General features: G+C 41.6%; 1 protein-coding gene across 1 annotated transcript in view; it reads left to right on the forward strand.

Annotated features, from left to right (window-relative positions):
* The window catches only part of GPC3 (glypican 3), a 400,853-nt gene that overhangs the window by 254,400 nt on the left and 119,578 nt on the right, over positions 1-26,875 (forward strand). Inside the window, exons 4-5 of the mRNA XM_078063901.1 lie at positions 10,928-11,061; positions 21,567-21,692. Coding sequence (XP_077920027.1) covers positions 10,928-11,061; positions 21,567-21,692 — 260 coding nt within the window. The remainder of the gene's footprint in view (positions 1-10,927; positions 11,062-21,566; positions 21,693-26,875) is intronic.

Below are 26,875 nucleotides of genomic sequence, written 5' to 3' on the forward strand. Positions count from 1 at the left end.
CTCTGTAGTTAAGAGTCATTTCTTGGTTTGTATCTCTCTCTCTTTTCCCCTTTGTTCATTTGTTTTGTTTCTTAAATTCCAAGTATGAGTGAAATTATATGGTATTTGTCTTTCTCTGACTTATTTCGCTTAGCATTTTACTGTCTAGCTCTATGCATGTTGTTGCAAATGGCAAGATTTTGTTCTTTTTGATGGCTGGCTAATTTTTCATTGTGTATATATACCACATCGTCTTTATCTATTCATCGGTCGATGGACACCTAGGCTGTTTCCATAATTTGGCTATTGTAGATAATGCTGCTATAAATATCGGGGTGCATGTATCCCTTGGAATTAGTATTTTTGTATTCTTTGGGTAAATACCTAGAAGGATCATGGGGTAGTTCTATTTTTAATTTTTTGAGGAACCTCCATACTGCTTTCCAGAGTGGCTACACCAGTTTGCATTCCCAGCAACAGTGCACAAGGGTTCCCCTTTCTCCACATCCTCACCAACACCTGTTGTTTCTTTTGTTGTTGATTTTAGCCATTATGACATGTGTGAGGTGATATCGTGGTTTTGATTTGTATTTCCCTGATGATGAATGATGTTGAGCATCTCTTCATGTGTCTGTTGGCCAGCTATATATCTTCTTTGGAAAAATATCTATTCATGTCTTCTGCCCATTTTTAAATTCAATTATTTGGTTTTTGGGTGTTGAGCTTGATAAGTTCTTTATTTATTTTGGATACTAACCCTTTATCAGATATGTCATTTGCAATTATCTTCTCCCATTCCTTGATTGTTTCCTTTGCTGTGCAGAAGCTTTTTATTTTGATGTAGTTCCAATAGTTTATTTTTGCTTTTGTTCCCCTTGCCTCAGGAGACATATCTAGAAAGAAGTTTCTACCACCAATGTCAAAGAGGTTACTGTGTTCTCCTCTAGGATTTTTATGGTTTGAGGTCTCACATTTAGGTCTTTAATCCATTTTGAGTTTATTTTTGTGTATGGTGTAGGAAAGTGGTCCAATTTCATTCTTTTGCATGTAGCTGTCCAGTTTTCCCAGCACCATTTGTTTAAGAGACTGCCTTCAACAATATCCCCATTGGGTATTCTTTCCAACTCTGCAATGTTCATTAATTTCTCCACTGTTGTGTGTGCTTCTTCATCTACTATAATACCATGCCCCACACAATGCTTTAATGGCTTTTCCATTTCTATTCTGAAAAATCCATAACAAACAATTTTGACTTTTACATAGCTCATAACATCTACTTTTAAATATTTAATTCCTTTTTCTTTAAACTCTGAATAATTGATTTCAAGATGACACTACACCTTAGGTCACACTACAGTGCTATTCTGAAATGTTCTGTTGCATCAGACACAGTAAGATAAATTATTAGTGTCTATACATCCAAAGGAATGATAGCTTTTTGTCATATTCTTGTTTCTTAATTATGGTTGCAATCTACTGTGTAGGTTCTACCTTTCTATGATTCAGAGAACTCTGATAGGTCAGTTTAACACCTTTTAGCATCTTTAGACCTAGACATTGCAACTAGGGATTGAGCAAGTGAGTCTTCTAATCTCCCTGTTTGAAGCCAAGCATCCATTTTTAAATATCAGAAAAATATGTTGTAAATAAATTTTATTAAAGTATATAATGACATATAAGTTCTTCAGTAATAAGTTTTAGTTAACTTTAAAACTTACATGATTTTTCAAAAAGTATTTCTAAATATTACAGATAAGACTACAGAGTGCATTTACTTCTTTTTTAAAAAGATTTATTTATTTATTTGAGAGAGAGAGAGCACAAGCAGGAGGGGTAGCGTAGGAAGAGAGTCTCAAGCAGACTCTGCGACGAGAGTGGACATCGGGGCGGGGCTCGATCTCATGACCCTGAGATCACGACCTGAGCGGAAACCAAGAGTCCGATGCTTAACCGACTGCGCCACCCACACGCCCCAAAGTGCATTTACTTCTTGTGTTTTCACATAGACACAAAACTTCTAGATTTCAAAGTAACTATTAAATGAGAATGAGATAACAAAGATTATAGTAGGCATCACCTAAGTAGCCAGGAAGAGCACTAAATACTGAGAATAAATTAACCTCTGAAAAGTGCATGTATTTGTCCCCTAAACCAGCTATTTTAGAAACTTTTAGAATGCACAAACACATATTCCAGGGCAAAGATTTCATTACACATTATGTAGCCTCTGGAAAATCCCTTTATATATTTCTGAGGGAATAAGAGTGGAAAGGGCAAACAAAGTCTTAGTATTATTATGGAGATAGGTTTGACCTCTAGAACTTCTGGGGTGGTCTCAGAGAACTACAGTTAGAGGGGATGAATCCGGGGGGAGGTCAAAACTGGAGCTTGGGAGACCAATTAAGAGGATGTTGGGATGATCTATGTGGCATTGGCTTTCCAATCTGCGTGTGTATCAGAATCCCCTGGAGGGCTTGTTAAACCAAATGGCTGGACCCTACTCCCCATCTTTCTGCTTCAGTAGGTCTAAGGCTGGGCCTTAAAATTTGCATTTGTACATAACAAGTTCCCAGGTGATACTGATGCTGTTCATTTGGGGGGGCCACACTTTGAGAACCACCATGCTGGGGCCTTGCGGCTCAGAACTCACCCTAGACTTACTGTATGTGAATCTACATGAATAAGACTCCCGGATGATTTGTATACTTACTGAAGTTTGAGAAGCACTGTTCTAAGAGACAGTTAATAGTATCCTAGACCTGAGGATGAAGAAAAGCGCACAGGGTTAAAAGTTATTTATAAGAACAGAAAAAGCCCCAAACTTAAATGGCTGGACATAGGGAAATAAGAGAGAGGGTGAAATCAGATATGCTTTGGTTTCAGCTGAGTAAATAGGTGATTATTCCTTTCCACTGGGATAGGGGACGCAAGCAGAGGAGTGCATTTGGAGGAGTGGTATTTGAATTCGGTATTGAATGTTTTGGCTACATGAAGTTCTCTTTTAACCCCCACCATATTGGTCATATTGGCCATATGTGTTTAAGCAATACTGCCCTGGGCTCCCAGTCCTGGGAAGGGATTGGTATTGTGTAAGAAGTGTGAGGCACACGTGCAGGATTCTATTTTTCAACTCAGAATCCACTTGTGGCAAATATAAATCAGTAAAATGCCAAGTCCCTTCCACAAAAGGGTATTGAAAACCTGTCTCCCGGGGTGCCTGTGTGGCTCCGTCGTTAAGCGTCTGCCTTCAGCTCAGGTCATGATCCCAGGGTCCTAGGATCGAGCCCCGCGTCGGGCTCCCTGCTCGGTGGGAAGCCTGCTTCTCCCTCTCCCTCTCCCCCTCCCCCTGCTTGTGTTCCCTCTCTTGCTGTGTCTCTCTCTGTCAAATAAATAAATAAAATCTTTAAAAAAAGAAAAAAAAAAGAAAACCTGTTTCCCAGCCCCATAGCATCCATCGCCATGCAGGTTAGAGACAGAGGGTAACCAGCAAAGATGATTTGTCACCGTCAGTAATTGGGGCCCTGAAGAACAGAAGGGGATATTCTAGGTATCCCAGAGCAAAGACAAGAGACTGTGATGGATGCGCAAACAACACCAGCAGACTCACTGTGCTTCCCGTTCAGAGTTGGGACCCAATCTCATCAAACCCTTTTGCTGCCTTCCAAAAGTCCCCAGTTAAAGATCTCCTCCAAGTAGTACTTAGAGCTAGCAATGTACGTGACCAGCGGAGCCAGGATGCTGACACGCACGGCAGGCTGCAGAAGGTGAGCAGTCCCCACTTACAGAATGAGTGAGTCAGATTTCTGTCTGGATGTGGCCGACTTTGCACGTTCACCCCCTAGTTTCTTTGCTCCTCACACAGCTGCTAGGCATGGCAGGCAGTGTTGTTATTTCCACTCTGCAGACGAGAAAGCTGAAGGAAATTAAAGGACTTGTGTAGAGTCACTGAAACAGGAAGAGAATGGGACTAGAACCCAGGTCTCCTGACTCCAAATCGTGTGCTCTTTTCGCTATAGTATAATGCTGTAGTTCCACTGAACAGCATACTGATCTGCAGGACAAGTTCCCCTTTTTTGGATTCCAGTTTATTTAAAGAGATGACTTGAGGGACGCCTGGGTGGCTCAGTCGGTTAAGCGTCTGTCTCCGGCTCAGGTCATGATCCCAGGGTCCTGGGGTCGAGTCCCTCATCGGGCTCCTGCTCAGCGGGGAGCATGCTTCTCCCTCTGCCTGCTACTCCCCCTGCTTGTGTTCTCTCTCTCTGACAAATAAATAAATAAATAAAATCTTTAAAAAAAAATAAAGAGATGACTTGAATGGAAGGTTCACACAATGACACCTGATTTCCTAAAATAGCGTGATTCATAATGCATTATAGTTTATTAGCAACTTTCATTTTAATGGTCAAGCAATTAATGATGAGTCACAGCCAAACGTCTGTGGCAGGAAAAAAAGAACACATTGTCACCAGGTCTGTTCATTATCCTCTGTGCCCTATATCCAGATCAATCAATAGTTAATTAATAATGATGTGCTTCCTGAAGTACAAGGTTATAAATTAATTTAATGCTCATATGCATATTTTTTGTAGGAAAAATGAGTGGAAAATGCCTGCCATGCCCATCTCATTGTAAGAAAATGTATGTAATGATTACAAGCATATAATAAGAATGGTTTGCCCAGGCAAATGTTTGTTCATTTCTGTTAATCAGTATTCATTTGAGCTACTTTCATGCAGTTCGTGGAAGCAGTGCAATCAGTTGAGTAGTGTGGCAGATTTAAATCAGTAATAAAAGCCCTGGGGAAATTAACAAGACAAAACATTAACCACAGACTAAACATTAACATATATTAGCATTTTTATTATACCTGTAGAATTGTTAAATGAGCATGGTTACCACTATTAAAAAGTTTATGTTGTAGATCACATAATTTCGATGTATGTTTTGTTTTAAAACTTTTAAGATTTAATTAAATGAAACTGAACAACAGCGTAATAGACAATTCAACAGAATGAACTGAAGTTCATTATTTTATTTCCGCTGGAAACCTACAGGATTCCCATCCCACCCTATCTCCAAGTCCCCAAGGTATCCTAAAATAAATGCCACAGGTAATACTCCTCCAGAGCAGACCACGGGATCAGAGTTGGTATTTAAATTGCATAACCATAGAGGAAGTTTCATGTTTAATTCTTCGGGGTTCTGATGAATCCACTGATGACCCCAAACTAAATTTACACCAATTATTTAGCAACCGTTCTCAGAAAAGCACTCTTTGGGGCCACGGTAATCAACTGGATTCTAGCAGAAAAGTTATTCCGTAATTAAATAAAACTGCAGAGATCCTCTAGAGCCCCTCAAGTCTTGGCGACCTCGGGAACAGCTCTTGAGAGGGAAGGAGATGTGCTGATCACCGAGTACCATTCTGTGAGACCTCCGTCTTCTTCCTCAAAGGCTGTCGAGTTCCCCAGGCAGTAGGGGGTGTCTGTGGCTCTTCTGCGGGCTCACTAATGGGAACTTCTCTCTTTCTGTTTCTGTTTCTCCCTCCCCTTCCTCCTCTTGTTATGGGCCATGTAAGTTAAAACATACACACACACACACACACACACACACACACACACACACACACACACACACACACACCTCTTACTTATTTCTTGAGAAGGAAAACATTGGTGTGCCTGGCTGGCTCAGTCAGCAGAACCTGCAACTCTTCATCTTAGGGTTGTGAATTCAAGCCCCACGTTGGGCATAGAGTTTACTTCCTGAAAAAAAAAGAAAAAATGTAAAGCCTTTCCTTCATCCGGTTTTATTTTTTTAACCTGTTTTTTTAAAACCAAGCACAAAAATAGATCTGTAGGGCTAGTTAAGAGTGGGAGAGAGTCAGAGATACTCTTTAATGTATTTGCATCTCTTCCCCCATTTTCTCATCTTTTAGGCTGTTGGAGCTAAAGGCTTAAACCTGTTGTATTTTTTGTAGCCCTAGGATCAACCAGGAATTTCCAGTTGGGGGAAACTGTAAAGAATATAGTCGGGCCAGACATCAGACTAGACCTGGGTTAAATGGTAGGAATTACAGATTTTGTAGCCAATTCAAGAACCTGGCTTCAGCAGTCAGTCAAGGTCCAGGGGCAGCCGGCAGCAGACCTGGACATCCAGTGCTTCAGGATGATTACTAATTCACTCTGACCTGGCAGGCCAAAGAGTTTAAATCACCCCACTAGAAACACTGCCTGAAACTTCGGTTAAAACTGGATGTCCGTTTTTGGCTTATCTTTAATAACTAGCCCTCCTTTAAAGTATGTTTTTTAATCCTTCGTAATAATTACTCTCCTCCAGTTATGGACGGGGTGTCCACAGGACTACAAAGCTGGGCCACACTCAATACTGGGAAGCCCAGAGCCTGTTGTCTTGATTTCTGTTAAGAAATCAATGGCATAGGGGGAAAAATCAAAACCAAAAACTCAGGGCACCTGGCAGGCTCAGGTCGTGGAGCGGGTGACTCTTGATCTCAGGGTTGTAAGTTAGAGCCCCACGTTGTGTGTAGAGATTATTTAAAAATAAAATCTTTAAAAAATAAACTTAGGTTTTGGAGTTAAGCGGATGTGGGTTCAAGTCCTAGCTCTGCCCTCTACTACCATTATGACTTTGCTTCAGTTCCTTAGCCATTGTGAGCCTCAGGTTCCTTATCTCTAAAATGGGGTCAACAATACCAGGTCCGTATGCCTCAGAGGGTTGTAGAACTCATCATCAAGAACGGAGAATGGATGGAGAAGTTATTAGTAAGGCACGAGGCTGGAATCAGCTATTATGTTACAAATGCGAGGTATTGGTATTATTGAGAAACTTACAACATAGACTTTCTCTGCTCAGTCACTCAGAGGGAGAGATCAAGTCTGAGTTTTTGGTCACCTGAGAGTTTCCAGAACCAACAGCAAATGGGGCCTGAGAATCAGTATAGTTATATTTTAACCAATGGGGTATCTGCATTTCTTGACATGTCAGTTATGGGGTGCCTGTGTGAACTGCCTCAAACCAAATGCTTTGCATGGTTTCAAAATCTTTGGTAACATATTCTACTTGAAAAGTCATTTTCAGGGGCACCTGGGTGGCTCAGTCGGTTGAGTATTGGCTCTTTATTTTAGCTCAGGTCATGATCTCAGGGTCATAGGATCAAGCCCAGAGTGGGGCTCTATGCTCAGTGGGGAGTCTGCTTGTCCCTTTCCCTCTGCTCCTCTCCCCGCTCTTTCTCTCACTCTCAAATAAATAAAATCTTTTTTTAAAAAAAGTCATTTTCACCTTTTTTTTTCAGAGGAGTTCAGAATCAAATATGGCACTTCACATATCATATCTTCCTTTTTTGCATGAGACCCGAGTGACAGGTGGAGTGAAGCTGTGGGACCAGGTCAAAAGGAAGGCTTGTTATGGGTGACAGGTAGAAATGGGGTTGTAGGCCAGGTCTCTTGAGGCCCAGTCTACTGGGCTTTTCACCATACATGGCTGCCCTCGTGGTATAGTCTCCTCATGCATGTACAAAGCCAGTGCTCGGGACCCTGCTTAGAAAAGAATGGTCCTAGGGTTGCTAGGATGACCTTCTGACCATGGGTATGGTCAGAAGCCCTGCCTTCTCTTTTTTTTTTTAAGATTTATTTATTTATTTGAGAGAGAGAAAGCACACCGTAGGGAAGGGCAGAGGGAGAGGAGAGAAAATCCCAAGCAGACTCCACCACTGAGCACAGAGCCTGATGTGGGGCTCGATCCCATGACCCTGAGATCGTGACCTTAGCCAAAACCAAGAGTCAGGTGCCCAACCAACTGCACCCACCCCCCAGGCACCCCGAGGCCCTGCCTCCTTAGGTTTCAAGTCTTGTAACACCTCAGAGCACCATTGCTTTCCCTGCCATAGGTTCTGGCACATGAATAAATGCACCATTAGGAATCACAGTCTGTGGAAAACGAAAGGGTTTTCTATTCCAGGTCTACTGATAGAGACACTCGCCTGTCTAATAAATCCACTCGCGCTAACTAAATTTCAAGATAGCGGCACCCTTGACCAGGTACATTAGTCAGTGGGAGGAAAGTGGATTGCACTTGTTGTTTAAGAGCCCCAAACTCTTGGGCAGTACTCGGAGTTCTAAAATGCCACTCGAGAGGCTGGTGCTTCTTCAGCAAGTGCGGCTCTAGAGTGAGACCCAGGCCTCCAGGCGTCGCCTGATGTCGCCCGAGTGTAATGCTGAAAGGACCTCTTTAATGTGAATACTGTGTTTCTTTGTAAATTGTGTTTTCTTTTTGTGGCCACCTCTCAAAATGAGCTCATAATCTTCACCTGCAGCTCAGACAGTGTGGAGGTAAAAGATGTGGAGAGAAGAGCCCCAAGGGGGGAGGGCCTACATTTGACAAATGCTTTGTATATGAGATGAATTTGCTTCATGGTAGATTTGTGGAAGAAAATACAGCCCAGCTGATAAGATGTGGCAGATTTCAGATGGGGGTGGGTTGGGGGCATGGGCAGGACACCATTGTTTGCCCCTTACCCCACACGGAGACTTGGGGAGTCTGCCCGATAATGCCACATTGGGTGGCTTGGGAAGAAAAGTCACACTGGCTACATTCTCATTTGTTCTTAACCTTCCTACTTTTGCCTCGGCTGCACCCCCTTTCCAATAAGGTGGGGGGTTAGAAACTTTAAAGTCTTGCTGTGGCCCAATTAGTATTCACGGATACAAAGGGCAGACTTTCAATGGGGAGGCAGGTTTCACAGCTGTGGTTTGTGAGTAGACAAGCTACCATGAAAGATGTGTGAATGATTTTGATTTTGGTGCTGGCTTTGGAAGAGGTGTCGGTCAAGAGAATGTGTCTCGTGCTCCTGAATGTGCCAAGAATACTTTGATCCTGGTGAAATAGATTCTCACACTGATGTATGTTCACGGAGTAATAAATAGAGATTTATGGAGTGGAGATCAAGGTTTGGTTCCACGAATGTTCCCCGGCTGTGTGACAAAGTAAACATGTATATGTCTATGAACATAATTTTAGGATGCATGGTCTGCCCTCAGTTATTTGTATGTGCCTTGTAAACTTTGGAAGTGATTGGAACCAAATTCCCCAGTCCAGCCAGGCAGCCCCCTCGCCTAAAGCACCGTCAATTCGGGTAAACTCAGAGAATACAGATTCTTCATTTGAAGTTAATATCTGCCCAAGTCAAATAGCATTTCATAAACACATCTGCAAAATTCAATATCCTACATTCCACAGGCAAGCGGAATATTTCAAAATGTCTGCACCGCTCATTTCCTTCCCGTTAAGATCTACTACTGAGAATAGCTGGTCTGAATATCAGACTATAGGCGCTGTCTTTCATCAGTGGATATGATGCCACTACTGACTTCAGATTCTTTTTTTTTCTAATTCAAGAATTGATTTATATATGGAAAACTTTCCAAAGCTATACAAGCCAAATGCCATTTTTGCTTTTAGAAAGACATAGATAGCTTCGTAAATGTTATGGGGGCCATCTTGAGAAATCCAGAAATGGATGACCACACGCAGCCCATGGCCTGTCAGTAAAATGGTGTGCCAGGCCTGATACTAGGAGTTTCCTTCCATTCATTTTAATTAATTTGCCTTTACTGAGTGCCTAACAGCATGCAAAATTCAGTCTGAATTCCGTGGAGGTACAAAAGTACCAAAGATATAACCTCTGTCTTCACCGGGTATTTCTAATATTTTTCCTAAAGTATACAATCTATATATTCACCTTGGCTATGTTGGCCATGTTTTTGAGGACTGGAAGTTCCTTTAAAAAAAAAAAAAAGAGAGAGAGAGAGAGTATAAGCAACTGGAAACTAAGCATCATCTTCTAGGGAGGTGATATTGTGTAAGTTTTGAAGTCAGACAATGAATCCACTGCGTATTTGCCACAAGCAAGTAACTTAACCTCCCCAAACCTCAGTTTCTTCACCTCTAAAATGGGAGTGATGACATTTAGCTTAGTGTCTGGCATAAGGGAGACGTGTTAATACATACTTCTTTATATAGAAGTTCATTTTAGGCTTTTGTCTGAAAATGCAAAAATAGAAACCTACAAATAATTGAACCACATCATTTAGAATTGAGATAAGAAAGCTGATGCCTTCTTTTAATCATTGCCACATGAGTGTCAGAGAACTAAGCTTTCGAGGGAGGCATCCAACAAGTACTTTTGAATGAACAAGTGAATGGACAGAGAAACGAAGGAAGGAACGGAAGAGGAAGGAAGGGCGGAGGGAGGGAAAGAGCGAGGGAGGAGAGGAGATAGGCTTTCTTGAGCACCTGTGTTCTTTAGTACTCTCGGCCCTGGCCTTATTCAATGATAATGTGATTCAGAGCTGACCACACTGGCGATTGATTCGTTGGCTTGCCTTCTTCCTTCCCTTGGGCGTTTTTACAAAAGCCAGATGAGCAATTACATTGGCATTTTTCAGAATACTCTACCCTGGGTCTTCTGACAGAACTCTCTGCATGGAAGGCTGCTCTATTAACAGGCTACTCTCCGCATCTCTCACACCCCCTCACCTCCCGCACGGGTTCTTTCTAAACTTTGTAATTCCCATTTGCGAACTTCTTCATTCGTATAAATACCAAGGGCCATTGATCAATAGCCTAAGTCTTGTGTAGAGGGTCCTCTCAAATGTGCAGTTCACTATAGAGGAAAAGCATTTTTCATCTTAGGAAACCTTTGAATAGGCTGTGCTCAGAGTCCCCCCCCCCGACCCCCACCAGTCTTCAGCCTTCTTTTTCACAGATGGCTCTTTGCCTTAGAAGCCTATCACCTTTTTCGACTCCAGTAATAGCTTCGTTCTGCTCTTTAAAAAGAAATTGGGGGAAGACATTGAAGTGCATTTCAGAATTTGTTTCTACTATCATATCTGTGAAAGTATCATATAATTATATTGCATTTCTTTTTCAGATTGGCAAGTTATGCGCCCAGTCTCAACAACGCCAATATAGATCTGCTTATTATCCTGAAGATCTGTTTATTGACAAGAAGGTATTAAAAGTTGCTCATGTAGAACATGAAGAAACCTTATCCAGCCGAAGGAGGTGAGAGGGTTTTTTTTCTCTATTTCAGCGTACAATTAGCAATTGTGTTGTAAGGTCAAAAATCTTTGGAGTGAAGCTTCTTAAACACGCGCTATTTTGTTCTTTTGAGTAGAGTTTGATTAAATTCTACCATTTGTCAATGCTAAAGAAGAAAGGTATCATATTATATCTAAGCCATATTTAAATGTAAAGTTACCCTATGTAGATATCCAGCAGAGCAAAACAAGGTGGAATGGACTTCTCTATTCAAGATATTTATTGATTAAACAAAACGTTTTCTGCTTGTGATCTGGTCTCACAGTTTTATGGCCTCGCTTGTGGCTTTCCCATTATTAACAGTCCAGGTCAAGTTCACCAGAGAGAAACTGGCAAGACACACTTATGTGTGTACACATACTGCACATTCTATACACTCTTCTAAGTATATAAAAGGAAGGATTCAGTTTCTGTTTCTTAAGACAGCAGTCAGGGGACTAAATTGAAGTTTGTTTCTGATTCTCTTCATTCCTCCTCCCCTCATCCAGATGACCTCTTCCCCTGTTCTAGCTTCATGGTTACAAATAAGGGGTAGACATTGGATGGGAATCCCAACACAAATCTAGGAGAGGTGCCTTCCCAAAAGGACTGCACATGTCCCCAAGCCTGCCACTGGCTCAAGAATAGCCAGACATGAGCTCTGCTTCCTGATGACTTTGAGGGAATTGGGAGAGACTGGCCTACAGATGGAAAATTAAGAGATGAAATCAGCAACATCTCAGATGTAGGCTAAATTATGCCATTCATATCCACTTACTTTTGAAGTGATAACTCTGAGTCATATATGATCCAGTTTGGAGTGAGAGAAGGCAGTAAGGGTGCTTGAGAGATAATCCTCCAAAGAAGCATTTCAGGAAGTCCCATTTTCTTCTCTTTTGTTGACTTCCCACCGAATGGATTTCTAGTTTCCCTGTAGAACTGTTTTAGAGTGTGACTCAAGGACCCAGGAAGTCCCAGAGACCCTTTTCAGGGAGTCTGTGAGATGCTCCTTTTGCTAACTACATATCCACGTGAACCTGGGTTTTGTTTATATACTTCAACCAAAACAACACATTGCAACAGATTGAATGCAGAAGCCAATGGGAGAATTCAGCTGTCTCCTATTAAGCCAGGCTAAAGATATTTTCTAAAAAGGCAAAACCAATATCACTTTCTCACTATTTTTTTTTTCTTAAGAATAGTATTTATGTTAACACATAATGGCTCATTGTTAGTTTAAAATTAATAAATAAATATTTTTTCCCTGAGTTTTAATTTCTAAAACTGAAAGTATCAAAAGATATATATCGTACAAACAAATCTCTTTGGGGCCCTCACTCATTTTTAAGAGTATAAAGGAGTTATATTAGTTATCCACTGCTACATAACAAATTACCCCAAAACATAGTGATTTAGAACAACCAACATTATCTCACAGTTTCTGTCAGGAATTTGAGAACAGCTTAGCTGGGTGGTTGTCAGTCTCTAAAGAAATTTCGGTCAGTTTCTGGGGCTGTAGTCATACGAAGTGTAGATCTAAAGGGGCTCACTTAGCAAGTTAGTGCTGGTTGTTGAAAGGAGGCCTCGGTCCCTCACCACATGGACCTCGTGAGTGTCCCCACAGCATGGCTGCTGGCTTCCCCAGTAAAACGCGATCCATGGAAGAGAGCAAGGAGCAAGCTGTGATGTCTTTTCTGACCTAGTCTGGGAAGTGACACTGTCAATTCTGACATCAATTTTTTAGAAGTGAGTTCCCAATTCTAGTCTACACTCAAGGGGAGGGAAATTAAATTCCACTTCTTGAAGGAAGGAGTATCAAAGAATTTGTGGACATATTTACAAACTGCCACAGGGGTCCTGGCACCAAATATTTGAGACCCATTTCCCTATAGTATAGGGGATCTTTGGGAAGTTTTTGTCATTCTGGGAAGACAAAATTTGGTCATTTTTCCAGACCTTCTTTAACCCCTGACTTTCCTTTGTCTGTTGTTTTCCATTGCTTTCACACTTTGCCCAAACCACCTGAGAAATTAACCTGTCATTGATCTTTAACTAAGGGAAACCCCTTGCATATTGGACTGAAGTGAATGATTTATATTTATATTGTATTATTATAATATATAATATATTACATATTAATGTTATATTAATAATGAGTCGATATATTATATAATTAATTACTAATATATTAATATTAATTTAAATTATATATAAATATAAATATAAATTATATAGTTATATATAATTTATAATTGTATTATTTATAAATAACGTACAAAAATAAAATACAATGTAAACGTGTTGTATTATATTATACTACATAATTATTAGTTTAAAATTAATAAGAGGGGCACCTGGCTGGCTTCAGTCAGTGGAGCATGCAACTCTCGATCCCAGGGTTGTGAGCTCGAGCCCCACACTGGGTGTAGAAATTACTTAAAAATAAAATCTTAAACAATTTTGCTAAAATAAAATTAAATTAATAAATGGAATTTTAAATTATAAATGACATTTATATGTTATAAATGTAATATAATGTAATATATTTATATAATATTGTACAATAATATGTATTTTCATATATATGGCTTTAGTCAGCCCAGCAGACATTTAGGAAATACCTATTATGTGCTAGAATGTGTGCTGAGCATCAAAAATCAAGACACAATCTCAGCTCTCCAAAGCAGCCTAATGTGGAAATAGACTTAAATGCAAATAATTCCATCACGGTTTTATAAGTGCAAAAGAGCGTCCAGAGTCTATCCCTAGAGGCAGCCTACAGGAAAAGTGAGAGCCTCTGCCCAGGATGTTAGAGCGGGCCTTCACGGAGGAGGTGGTATATGAATTGGTCACAGAATCACAGGCAGAGTTTGTTCAGATGAAACACACCAGCCCAGTCCCATTTTGAGACGACCCATTTATAAGTAAGTAGGAGGCCCTACTTTATCCAGGCCCTGCTGCCATGGCCTCTGTCTGGGGCTCTTGTGGGACCCATGCCCTATTGCCTGCCCGGGGAGGGCTCTGTGATGTCGATTCCCCCAGGGAAGAAAGAAATTGATGAACGGGTTCTTGGCTGGGCACCCAGATTTGGCACTTGGTCTAGATGAGTTTCTGAACTTGTTGCTAAGCCCAAAAGGAAAGAAAAGGTAGTAAGAAAAACTACGTAGCCTGTTGGCTTGAGTAAGTGGTGGTCTTTGGGTGTTGGGAAAACGAGCCCGCCCCATGATGCTTCCCATCTCTTGCAAACTGGAGCGTTAAGAGTCCGAGTCCGGAGCCTTTCCTCCTGAATTCCCTTGCAGAATCAGAAAGCAAAACAACAGGAGAGTGTCTGATTTCATTTAACTCCCTCCAATAGGCATGGTAAACCCTCTTAGGGAGAGGGGAGACTCGGGGATTAAGATGATCTCTTGCTCCATGCCCCGGCCCCTCCAATCTGATGTTATTAGCAGGACTTGCTTTGGCAGAGTGTCGGTACCTCTATAAATTTCTCGGTATGTCCTGCACAGCACTTCACACTGTCCAGAAAAATACATGTGCCTCCAGCACCCCTCACACCCATGCCCAAGCTCCATCCTCCGTGGTTAAAAATATGATAATTGGAAAGGAACCCTATTGTAGCTTTCCATCTGTGGAGGTTGGGAGCAAGCTGTCTGAATCTGATTATGAGTTGAAAAGCCCTTTGCCTTATTAAAATAACAACACACAAAGAAATGCAGTATTCCTTTGGTAGCATTCAGAAGTCATCTGTTTGTTTTGTCTGCCCCCAACTGGGTAGTTTGCAACACACAACTAATCTTAGAAATAGTTTAGTCCAATTTAAAGGCGATTTAATACTCAACTGGTGGCCTGCATATGGGATTCAGTGTTCCGTTAAGGTAGAAATATTGAAAATATCTGTCATTGGATTTAAAACAGGGCAGGACAAGATGCACAAGTAAGCAACCCGAATAGAAGCAATGCGATTTCCGTAGCCCTTGCCAGCCCTAATATCTTCAGCCCTTCTCAGGAGCAGCCTCTCCCTCCTTTGGCCTCCTGAATGTCTCCTTCACCGCCTCCCACATGATGCTGTCTACCTTGTCATTTGCGCACCCCCCCCCAAACTTTGGTGGACTGCGTGAGCGCTCTCTGTCCTTTCTCTAAGCCCCGCATTTCAGTCGAATAGTCCATCGTGGCCCAACTGCTAACGTGTGAGAAAGTGGCACAGTCCCTCTGTCTGCATCTCTGTAACCCCACCCTTCCCCTTCCTGCGCTGTCCCTCCTCCCCTCCCCCTCTGACTTGGTCTAAAGGGGCGATGGATTAGGCGACACTAGTAAATGACCTAGAAAGAAAAGAACAAAAGCCGATCTCAGCTCCCTGGTCCCAAATCAATGCTCACTCCCACTCCCTCTCAGACTGCTGGTCTGGTTGGGCTAGGCAGCTTTGTAAGCTCAGTGGTGCCTTCCACCCTCCGAACAAAACAACAAGGTATGTCCTGAGTGAATCAACGAGTTTTGAGTCTGGTACAAGTCATTCTGCCCTAAATAGAACGCTACTTCTTTCACCATTTGTCAACACCATCTATACGCTAAGCATTGTGTACGGATTAGGCTCTGATGAATAGGAGGCGCTCCTAGCCTAGTTAGGGGGAAGACACACAAATAAATAATTTTCAAACACCGGGGGCAAGTGTCATCGCAGAGCTGTGTCCAAAAGGGTGCTGGTACCACGGCTGGGGAAGGCAGCGGCTCCCTTGCAGAAGTCAAGAAAGGCTTCTTGGAGAAGGTGACTCTGGAGCCGGGCCTTGGCGGGAGATGAGAAACTCAACAGATGGAGGAGGGAAGAGAGGGTGTTCCAGGCAAAGGGAACTGCACGAGAAAAAAGTACGGGCTAATCTTTGGAATGGCAGAAAATGAGAGTTCCAGGTCAGACAGTGAACGTTTCTCTGCCGCAGAATTAAACCTGATCCTGCGTCATTCCCTTTATAATTATTTTAGTTTGTTCGCTTTTCTGGGTTTTCCATTATTTTTTTTAAAAAAATAATGAGCTCCTATTACTTTATATTAAGAAAGAAAGAACCTGAATGATAAAGGAGAAAAGTTCAGGATCTGCAGTTGGGGATGAAAGGCTGTTTTTACTTGTAGTGCTTTCCAATTAGTACCGCTTTGATGCCTGCCCAAGCAAATCACTGCAAGAAAGCCAAGGGACTCCCCTCCCCCACGACCCGAGAAGGGGACGCCCCTCTTGAGGACGGTGGGAGCCCTCCAGGGGAGATCACGTGCACCCAGCTGCAATATTTCAAAATGGCTCGTGCATGCAAAGGGGCCCTGTCCTTTAGTTCCACATTTAACACATTGAATAGAAAGCTCTATGAAGAGACTTTTTTTTCCCCCTGAGCACACTGCTGTAAGCAAGTGTTGGGTTTGACCTAAGTGAGAGCCCTAGGCTCTACTATTTATATGTCAAGTGGTATGTTTGGCATGCGCGTGTTAGAATAAAGTGGAATTGGAATCAAAGAACATTCCCTTCAATCAAATTGTTTTTCCCATCCCGGGCAACTAATTGTCCAAATGGTCTATCTTTTTTTTTTTTTTTTTTCTCCCCTAGAGACAATTCCGTTGAGCAGACCGCCTTAGTTCATGGGTGGAGGTTCTTTTGTTGCCTGTCATGGGTTACTAGCACAAAGAAGAGAAATCTGGACTGAGTCCTACATGGGTAATTAATATGTCACCTAATTTCGTTTCAGGTATCTTTCTTTAAAGAGAGAAATGGAAATATTCACCTTGCCTCCTTTTAAGATTATAAGCAGAGGGATAGGAGGCTTTATTTAAGGAAAGATAAAAGCAAAAGACCCTCCATTCCCAGGCCAGAAGGAGTTGAGGAGTGAGTGACCAAGAAGAGGGGAAATGAGAGAGGCCCAGTAAACTCGGTAGGAGGTAAACTGCGCCTGTCACACTCCTTGGCTGTCAGGGCTGTGGTGTCAGAGGACATTAGCACCTGTTGTCGCTCTCTTTTGAAAAGCTCATTAACTCTCCAGCAGTTTTGAAAGGCTTTCTTCTAGCCTGCAAAATAATGCGTCTGGATTTGTTTTCAAAAACCCAACTTTCTCTTGGGAGACCGAGGTCTAGTTTCCCTCCCACCGTCTGTGGAAGGTTTTGCGTGAAGGAATGGCCAGCCCCGTAGCACCAGTTTGCCGAGAGCCCTGCTCTCTCTTCTCCTGAACATGGGGACTGCCTCACCCCCAGGGGCCCCGAGAGTTCTTTGAGAACCTGCATTCGCTTCATTATTCTCGGGTGCTTTTCTCATCAAACACACCGTGGATTCTAACGCGAATAATGTACTCGGGGAACCAAAAAGAACTCTGTGAACTTGCCTATCAAGAAGGATAGGTTTTAGAGGACTAAACATAAAAGCCTACTGGAGAGCCAAGTCGAGAAGGAAATATATCCAAATATTCACAGTGATTATCTCTGGTTGGTAGGACTATGAATAGGGTTCTTTTTTTCCCCATCTACCTTTCTGTATTTTCTAAATTCTCCATAGTGAGCATATATTTCTTTTGCAAGGAGAAAGAAAACCAACAGACCTTATTTTAAAGGATAAAGGAAGAAATAGATTTTAATCATTGTTTGCAGCTCTTGGAAATTTCTTTTCTCACTCCTCGCCCATGGTTTTAGTTCACGTCGAGCCACATCTGGCCCCCTTGACTATCTCCTTCCATTGCTCCAAGGGACAGCCCTCCTCCTAGTAGACAAGCCTCTCTTCCTCTGAGATGTATCTCACCCATTCTCTACCATTTTGGAGGGTTATATCTCAATAAAGCTGGTATAACATACCATTCATCCATATAAAGTATATAATTCAGGTGTTTTTAGTATAGTCACAGAGTTGCACAATCATCACCACCATCAATTTTAGAACATTTTCATCACCTCAAGAAGAAGTCCCATGTCCTTTAGCTATCATTCCTCAGGCCTCCTCTCTGCCCCCCCCCCCAGCCCTAAGCAACCACTAATCTACTTTCTGTCTCTATAGATTTGCCTATCCTAGACATTTCACATAAATGGAATCATATAATATGTGGTCTTCCATGATTGGCTTCTTTCACTTAGCATAATGTTTTCAGGGTTCACCCATGTTGCAACGTGTGCGAATATTCTATTCCTATTTAAGGCCAAATAATATTCCGTTGTATGGACTGTGTATTTGTTTATCCCTTCATCAGTTGATGGACATCTGTGTTGTTCCACCTTTTGGCTATTGTTAATAGCACTGCCATGGGCGTGCATTTACACGTACTTCTTAGAGCACTCATTTGTGATTCTTTGGGGTATATACCTAGGAGAGGAATTGCTGGGCCATATGGTAACTTCTATACTTGACTTTGTAAGGAGCCACCAAACTGTTTTCCACAGCAGCTGCACCATTTTGCATTCCCACCAACAATGTGGAGGTTCCACTTTCTCCACATCTTTTGCAACACTTTATTGTTGTCTGTCTTTTTTATTTTATTTTATTTTTTGGACTTTTTTGTTATAGTCATCCTCGTGGGTATGAAGTCGTATTTCACTCTGGTTTTGATTTGCATTTCCCTGATGACTAATTGACATTTAACTGGACTTCATCTTGGCCCTCCACATCTGATTCTTACACACAAATCCCTTTGAAGGCCACCACCATCTTATCAGGCAAAGACCATTCAAACTGCTCTACCAGATTAGCTCAGGGGGTTACCCAGCCCAGTATCTAGCTAGTCTTTGAAAAAAAAAAATACCAGGAAGAATATGTGGGAGAGAACACGGTTATGCTTATTAATACTCACCTCAAACAATGAAGGATTTATCCATCTTGCACATAGAAAATAGTTACCTGGAACTTGAAAGAAAACCTTAATTATCTTGCATACTATCTGAAACATAATGTATATTTCATTAAATATCCATATTCTACTGGCTTATAATAATGATAATATTGACCATGACTAATGTTATGGGGGGATTACTTTGTGCCAGAGACTATGCTAAACACTTTATGTGCATTGCCTCAATCATCGTAGCGACCTATCATTAGCTTCATTTTACAGTCAGGGAAACTAAGGCCCAGAGGAGTATAGAATTTGCCTAAGGTTATGCCGCCAAGTAAATGAGGGAGTAGCTGGCCTTTGACACTTACGTGGGTCAGACTCCAAAATCAGTGCTCTTACCTACTACTCCTAACAGGTTTTCAGGGGCTGTTCTGAGACTCCAACCATCATTATAGCATGGTTGCTAAATGAAACTGTTCCGAATTCAAAACAATTAATCCAGAAGCGAGTTTTTCAAGCACAATCTCTTCCTAGGTCCATCCTGTATGTCCTGTGGTGGTAATGAGTACTCTATGACATGGGATGGCCTTCTATGTCTCCAAGTTACCTTGCTCAAGTTTCAAAGAGATTCCCCTGAGTCCTAGAATTTGATGACCTAGATTGTGTTCATAGTATTCACATTCTCTGCGGTTTTCTTAGATGTTTATCTTGACCCCACCAAGTAATATCCTTCCATACTGAAGTGGGAGGTCTTGTGTTTACGGCAGCCCCTCATCCCCTTGACGTTTAGACGGACCCTCTCTGAATCTTCTCCAACTTGCCAGTGATCTTTATGATCAGCCCAGAAAACTGCAACAGTTCAGGGGCTAGGAGAAGTTCAGAGTGTTTTGTTGTTGTTGTTTTTGTTTTTTTGTCTCTTTTAACTTCTAGGCAAGTCAAATTGGAAAACTTTGCCATGAGTTCAATTTTTCTTGCCATGTGCTATCTTAGAGAGAGTTCAGAGGTAGGAGGAGGCCTAAGGGAAACTCTTTCATTAAAGAGCAGGCCGTCGCCTCCCATAGACTAATGGCCATATTCCATTTCCTCATGGAGGTGGGGGATTACTCAGCCTCAGCCTTTACTCTCTCAGTTTCCACTCTTGGGAACTGTATTATTACCTTGTAAAACAGAGCATCTCTCCTATGAGCGTTAATTGAACCCATCTTTTTCCTGTTAGAAACTATAATGTTGACTTTTATTTTCCGAGCCCTGGATTGAGCCTCTTTGCTTTGGAGGTTGACAGAGCTCAGGAAGCAACTGTTGGGGTATCGGGAGTTATATATATCCCAATAACCTTTCTTGAGTTGTTCTGTCCATCACCCTGGCTTTGCTGTGACCCGAGCCTTTGTGCAGATGTGCTGAGTATTGTAAGTGCTCTCCCTCTTCTAAGTCATCAGTTGAAATGAATCGTTTTATGGTAATAAAGTGGAAAAATGCAAGAAAATAATTTCTACCAGTTTTTTTCTTTTGGCCAGATCCAAAAACAACCCCCAGAAGGCTTTTCTAGGCTCAGGACTCCCACCAGTGTCCAAATGAGATTCAGGCCTCTGGCTTCTCCAGAGGCCTATATATCGGGCCAGTCCATTCTTAGCCTGGAAACAGTATTGAATAATTACCCCACTGCCAGCAAATTCCCTGGCCAGAGTCTCCAAAAACTTAGTAGAGCCTTAAGATAGACTTGGTTATGAAGAACGCTTTAACTTCCTTTCTACCAGGAACATTGCTTTAGAAAAATAAAGAGTATTTCATTTGTGTTTACCATCGGACATCTATTGTATAGCTATTTTAATATTTCTTTATAAGCATAGCCACTTCTCTCCAGTCTGTAGTGTCTTATTTTGTGTGTCCATGTACAGCTGAAACAAGATAATAGGCCAGAAAATTTGCTGGGTATTTATGTGTGTGTGTTTATAACTATTTGCATATGTAATGTCCTTGCTCTCTTCTCTCACTCTCGCTCTCTCTCTCTCTCTCCCCCCCCACACACATTTGTCTTATATGTAGCATAAAAGCCAAAGCAAATAAATAATAAAATATACTAGGATCCACTCTCTCCTGCCTCCCACCACCACCACCACCACCCCCTCCCATAGTTACCACAATATACAGACAAAGAACAAAGAAGCCTTCCTCCTCTAGCAGATGTGAGTTTCTCTGGCTCTATTGTCAGGAGAATTTCATAGAGCGTACACTGCTCTGAGCACCCTGTAATTCTGATCTGCAACTATTAGCCCGAGCCTATATGGAAAGGGGCCATCTCTAGGGTAATAGCATTGTAAATTACAATCAATGCACTCAATTACACCCAGAAACCAAAAGATATGTAGTGCTCCAGTGTGCCTTGTAATCAGCACCTTTGAGAACGTAGGTAACAGCATTCTGAACAAAAAATGGAAGCCGAACATGTAAGAAAATGAATGTTGGAATTAAATCATCCTTCTGCTAGGAGCAGCACCTTATATGGCAAGCAACTTATTTTCCTCTAATATCATTTTATTGATTTTTTTTAAAAAACTAAATTGTGGCCTTGTAACCAAGGATGTCTTTTAAAATCATTTATGGCTCTAATCAGCCTGGCAGAGCCTTTCTGTCATGCTGATAAGGAAATTAAACTCTTCTCATACTGGGTTTACTTGCCTCTTATGCACAGATGCTTTCTTTTTCTTTCAGGGAACTAATTCAGAAGTTGAAATCTTTCATCAGCTTCTACAGCGCTTTGCCTGGTTATGTCTGCAGCCATAGCCCCGTGGCTGAAAACGACACTCTTTGCTGGAACGGCCAGGAACTCGTGGAGAGGTAATCTTTTTTTGAATGTTAAATATAGCAGTGTTTGAGAAATCCTCATCATAGGTCTATCTCAAGGTTGGTTATGTCTTCTCTCTGCCTTCATTAACTTCACAAGAAACATTCTAGAAAAAACATACATGTGAGCATCTGTGACATGCCAGATGTTGTCTATGACCTCTAGCCCTTAGAGAATGTACAAACTTTAAAGCATGTAGAAAACTGTGTATTCAGGGACATTTTACCAGGTGTAGAGCATCAAACAGCACCCCCTTTTTTGTCTTTGGCTTCTCCATTTCCCCGTTATGTGGACCCTTATTTATTTATTGGTTTGAAGAAATCATATATACACTAATAGCTATCGTTTAGTGAGAGTTAACTGTGTATGAAGCACTGTGCTAAGTGCTTGTCTGTATTAACTCTTTTTATCCTTACACCAACCTTCAGAAGTAAATTATTTTTCCCCATTTTATAGATGAAGGTGGAGGAGAGAAGAATGGGAGGGGAAAAGGAGTACCATTTCACTGAGCAATATTGCTGAAATGGTTGATCATTGAGTGTTAGTATAATCTGTGCTAACATTTGTCATCTGTGAAGAATTTGCTCATCACTGGAAAGGAAATAATATATATTCCTTTATTCAGTAAATATTTACTGAGCACGTTCTAAGCGCCAGTCATGTTGAAGTGAACAAAACAGGCAAAATTTCCTGTCCTCCTGGAGCTCTCAATCTAGTGGGCTAATGGCACTCCTAACCTCCATGGCTTCCCATGTGTAAGGAGGAGTTTGGGATTAAGGAACGAAATCAGGAGGGTGAAATGCTTAGGAAACCCTGGGGAGTTGATGAGCAGGCTTCCAAAGCTATTTGTCCAAGTGGCAGCGTCCTGTCGAGGAGAATATAGAAGATACTTGAACTCGAGTTCTGAATCTTTTACTAATGAGTCACTTAACCTGGGGCAAGTGACTTAATCTCTCTGGGCCATGGTTTCCCCATCTAAAAAGTGAGATGGTTGGATTAGAACCTTCTAGCTCTGGCAGGCTGCGGGGTTTTTTCTCTTACTGGTTCATTTGTTCATTCATTCATACATTTATGTTTTGAGATACTATGGGTTGGGCACCAAGGTAGGTACCAGGGGTATGAGGCTGAAGACAGGAAGTTACCTGCTTTGAGGAGCTTAAGGTCTAGTGGGAACCAGCGTCAGGGCATGGGATAATTAGTCATGATGCTAAATGGAATGAATTAGCAATGTAATGTAATGGACTAGAGGAAGGCTTTGGAGCCAGATGGACTTGGGTTTGCATCTCAGTCCTGCTACTTACCGTGTGGGGCCTTGTTGAGTGGGTCACTCAACCTAGAAAGTCCCAAGGCCCTCTTCTGTAAGGAAGGGCTTCTCACAGGGTTGTTGTCATGATTAGGTGAGGTCATAAACGTAGAGTCCGCAGCAGACTGGCATATACCAGAAGCTCAATTCATGTTTCTTCTCTTCCTTCTCCCTTTCTCCCTTCCCCCCACCAACCCCTCCTCTTCCCCCACGCAAGGCAAAACACATGCCTGAAAACAGCTTGTTTCCCAACTAAGCTGTTTTACTGACCTGGGACAGTGAGAATGAAGTGCTAATGGGATGAGGCATTGAACTTGCATGGAGATAGACTTCCCTCCAGCAAATGTGAATCAGGCTACAGGGATTAATGGCCCCGTGCATCCACTCCACTCTGGAGAAATAGTATATATTTATTATCCTAAAAGCTCATCAGGTTCTAAGTAGAATCATGAAAACGTGCTTAACTGTTATGACATATTTTTTTTAAATTGTCAGAGAAAAGCAGTTGGTGTTTGGCTTTATTAAAAGCAGATGCTGTAAAACAGGTATAAACAATATAATCCTTAAAAAAGAAAATGCCCACAGGTCAAATATGTGGTTCTTGCATAAGCTTCAAGAGAAACCATCCCAGTGACTTACCCACTGGGATGCTAATATGGTAAAAAATGAACAATTCCCGAATACTAATTTGTTTTAAGCAGCATATCTCCTAACCATGGTCTGCTCTTAAAGAGGAAATGTTAGTTAGTGATACATTTATTTGCTAATGTTCATTTAACAAGTATTTGAGCACCTACTATATATCAAGTGTTAATATGGGTTTCTTTATTGTTGTGACTGTTTAAGGTAAATGTTGGAACCCTTTCTTCAAGAAAAACAAGATTAGATGATCCAGTTTTAGTTTATTCAAAAGAATTTCTTCCCAGGCCTATGTTTTTTGAATTAGTGGGATTTTTTAAATTGAATTTGGTGCATGTAAGCTACTTCATGCCCAGTATGCTTTCATGAAAGATGTTGCTCGAGAACCAAGAAAGTCCTCCCCTATCAAATGGTGGAATCCAAAGCCTGCTAAATTTGAATGAGTCTAAAAATTAGCCAAATGCACTTTTGCACCATTACAATAATTCTGTTAACTGAAGTTTTTTTTGTTTAATTTGCTGGCTTTAAATATCTCAGGGTATCAAACAAAATAATAAAATAACACAAATGGTATAGTATAGAGAAAAGATATTATTTCAAACCCGTATTTATATTTCTGAACAATCTATTGTTTTAAAACAACTTTTATTGATGGGGCGCCTGGGTGGCTCAGTTGGTTAAGTAGCTGCCTTCGGCTCAGGTCATGATCCCAGGGTCCTGGGATCGGTCCCGCATCGGGCTCCCTGCTCAGTAGAGAGCCTGCTTCTCCCTTTCCCTCTGCCTGACACTCTGCCTACTTGTGCTCTCTATCTCTCTGTCAAATAAATAAATAAATAAATCTTAAAAAAAAAAAAAACACTTTTATTGTTGATATGTGCTATCCAGGGAGGGAGGGAGGGAAGGAAGGAAAGAAGGGAGGGAGGGAGGAAGGAAAGAAAGAAGAGAGGAAGGGAGGAAGGAAAGGAGGGAGGGAGGGAGGAAGGAAGGAAGGAAAGAAGGGAGGGAGGAAGGGAGGGAGGGAGGAAGGAAAGAAAGAAGGGAGGAAGGGAGGAAGGAAAGGAGGGAGGGAGGAAGAAAGGAAGGAAGGGAGGGAGGAAGGAAAGAAAGAAGGGAGGAAGGAAAGGAGGGAGGGAGGAAGGAAGGAAGGAAAGAAGGAAGGGAGGGAGGAAGTAAGGAAGGAAAGAAGGGAGGGATGGAGGGAGGGAGGAAGGAAAGAAAGAAGGGAGGAAAGGAGGGAGGGAGGAAGGAAGGAAGGAAATCAAACCTATTTGTAGACAGTATAAGGGTAGACACTATAATCCAGGAAGTGACTCTTCCTTGGGTAGTAACTTCAGGTTTTAATTAACCTACACTTGAATTACTGACCTAATGTGATGATGGGTCTAGGGAATAGTGTCAAACCAGATTTTTTTAAAAAAATTACTCAGGAATATACATTTAATCATAGGAAGTTCTGTAGCCTGAGGACATGTGTGCACTTTATTTGTGCCATTTATAAAGATTAGCTTCACACTGCCTGTCTCATCTATAGTAAAACCTCTTTCCAGAGCTTTTCATTGAATTTCTCATTTCGTTCAGTCTTAAGTAGTAGTTGCCATTTCACATTGTCAAATCAGTTGTAACCTTGTTATCTTTATAGGTTAGGTTTGTATTCTTTTTAAAGTATTTTACTTTTAGTCAAGAAAACTTACGAAAATCAAGGATCCTGAAAGGAAACTAAACCTGTCAGTGGAGACACATGATTAAAAGGAAAATATCGATGCTAAGGAAATCATGGATCAATATCCATGACAGCTAGGTCGTCAGACCACTCAACTTTTCAAGAGTTCAACAAGTCACTAAATATGGTCTCTAAATATGGTTGTATTTCACATCCATTCAAGTGTTTGCTCTTATGAAACCGATCAATTGAAATATGAATGAAGAGAATATTTTCACAGATCTAGTCCGAGGGAGTACCACATAAGCCTGTCATTTGTCCTTCTAACCTCTCCCCACCACAACCCTCCCCGCGCCCCCCCGCCAATCTTGGCTTGAGATAAACATTGGCTCTGGGATTTAGCTGAGAAATCTTGGAATTAGCAAACTCAGGCTCGGGTGAGGTACACTCTTTCATCTGAGATACCATGGATCCTATGGGCAAAGATTTCCTACAGTTGCCAAAAGTGGAAGATCCTCCGTCTTTTGCCTTTGTGGAACTACAGAGAATCTCAGTTAGAGCATTTCTGAGAGCAAGAGGAACATAAAGGATCCCATGGGAGTAAGTTAACACTGGGCTTAACAACAGGTAACCATGGGCTTTGCCTGCATTGGTGCTGAAAATACCTGTATGAAGAGTGAGCCATTTAGTGAATACATCCCCGTACACCCTCCTCATACCCCCTTTCAGGACTGTTAGGCCAAACATCTAGATCACGGGCTAAAATTTTCATTCTTCTTCTGGATGGTTTGATACCATCTGGAAGGTAAGCCCCATTTTACTGCTAAATCAAGTTGATCTTTAAGTTAGTGTAACAGAAACTACTTAAATTTATACATGTGCAAAAACTGCAAGTCAGGGAGAAAAAAAGTGCCATCTTGTCTTGACATGTAGCATCTGATAATTCAAGTTCATTCAACAAAGATGGAGCACATCTTATACACTGGGCCCTGTGGGGGCATAGTGATAAGTAGAATCCAGTGCCTGCCCCTGCTGAGGACTTTACAACTTAATGAGAAGAAAGGAAAAATAATCAGCCAGTCTCCTTCCCCAGTAGGCTCTACCCATCTGTGTGTGTGTGTGTGTGTGTGTGTGTGTGTGTGTGTGTTATTGAGGTGAAATTCACATAACATAAGATGAACCCTTCTAAGGTATACAGTTCGGTGGCGTTTCGTACATTTGTGATGTTGTATAATCACCACCTGTATCTAGTTTTAAGACATTTGCATCACTCCAGAAAGAGAGCTTGTACCCATTAGCACTCACTCCCCACTCCCCGCCTCCCTCAGCCCCTGACAACCGACAGTCTGCTTTCTGTCTCTGTGGATTTACCTATGCTGAATGTTCCATACAAATAGAATCATTGACTTAGCATAATGTTTTTAAGGTTCATCCGAGTTGTAGCACGGATCAGTACTCGGTTCCTTTTTATGGCCAAATAATATTTCATTGTCTGGATGTAGCACATTTTGTGTATTCACCCGTCAGTTTCTCACCCGAGTTTAGTGACCCCTGAGCAACCACTGCTCTATCGG

This window comes from Halichoerus grypus, chromosome X (assembly GCF_964656455.1).
Source record: "Halichoerus grypus chromosome X, mHalGry1.hap1.1, whole genome shotgun sequence".
Lineage (NCBI taxonomy): Eukaryota > Metazoa > Chordata > Mammalia > Carnivora > Phocidae > Halichoerus > Halichoerus grypus.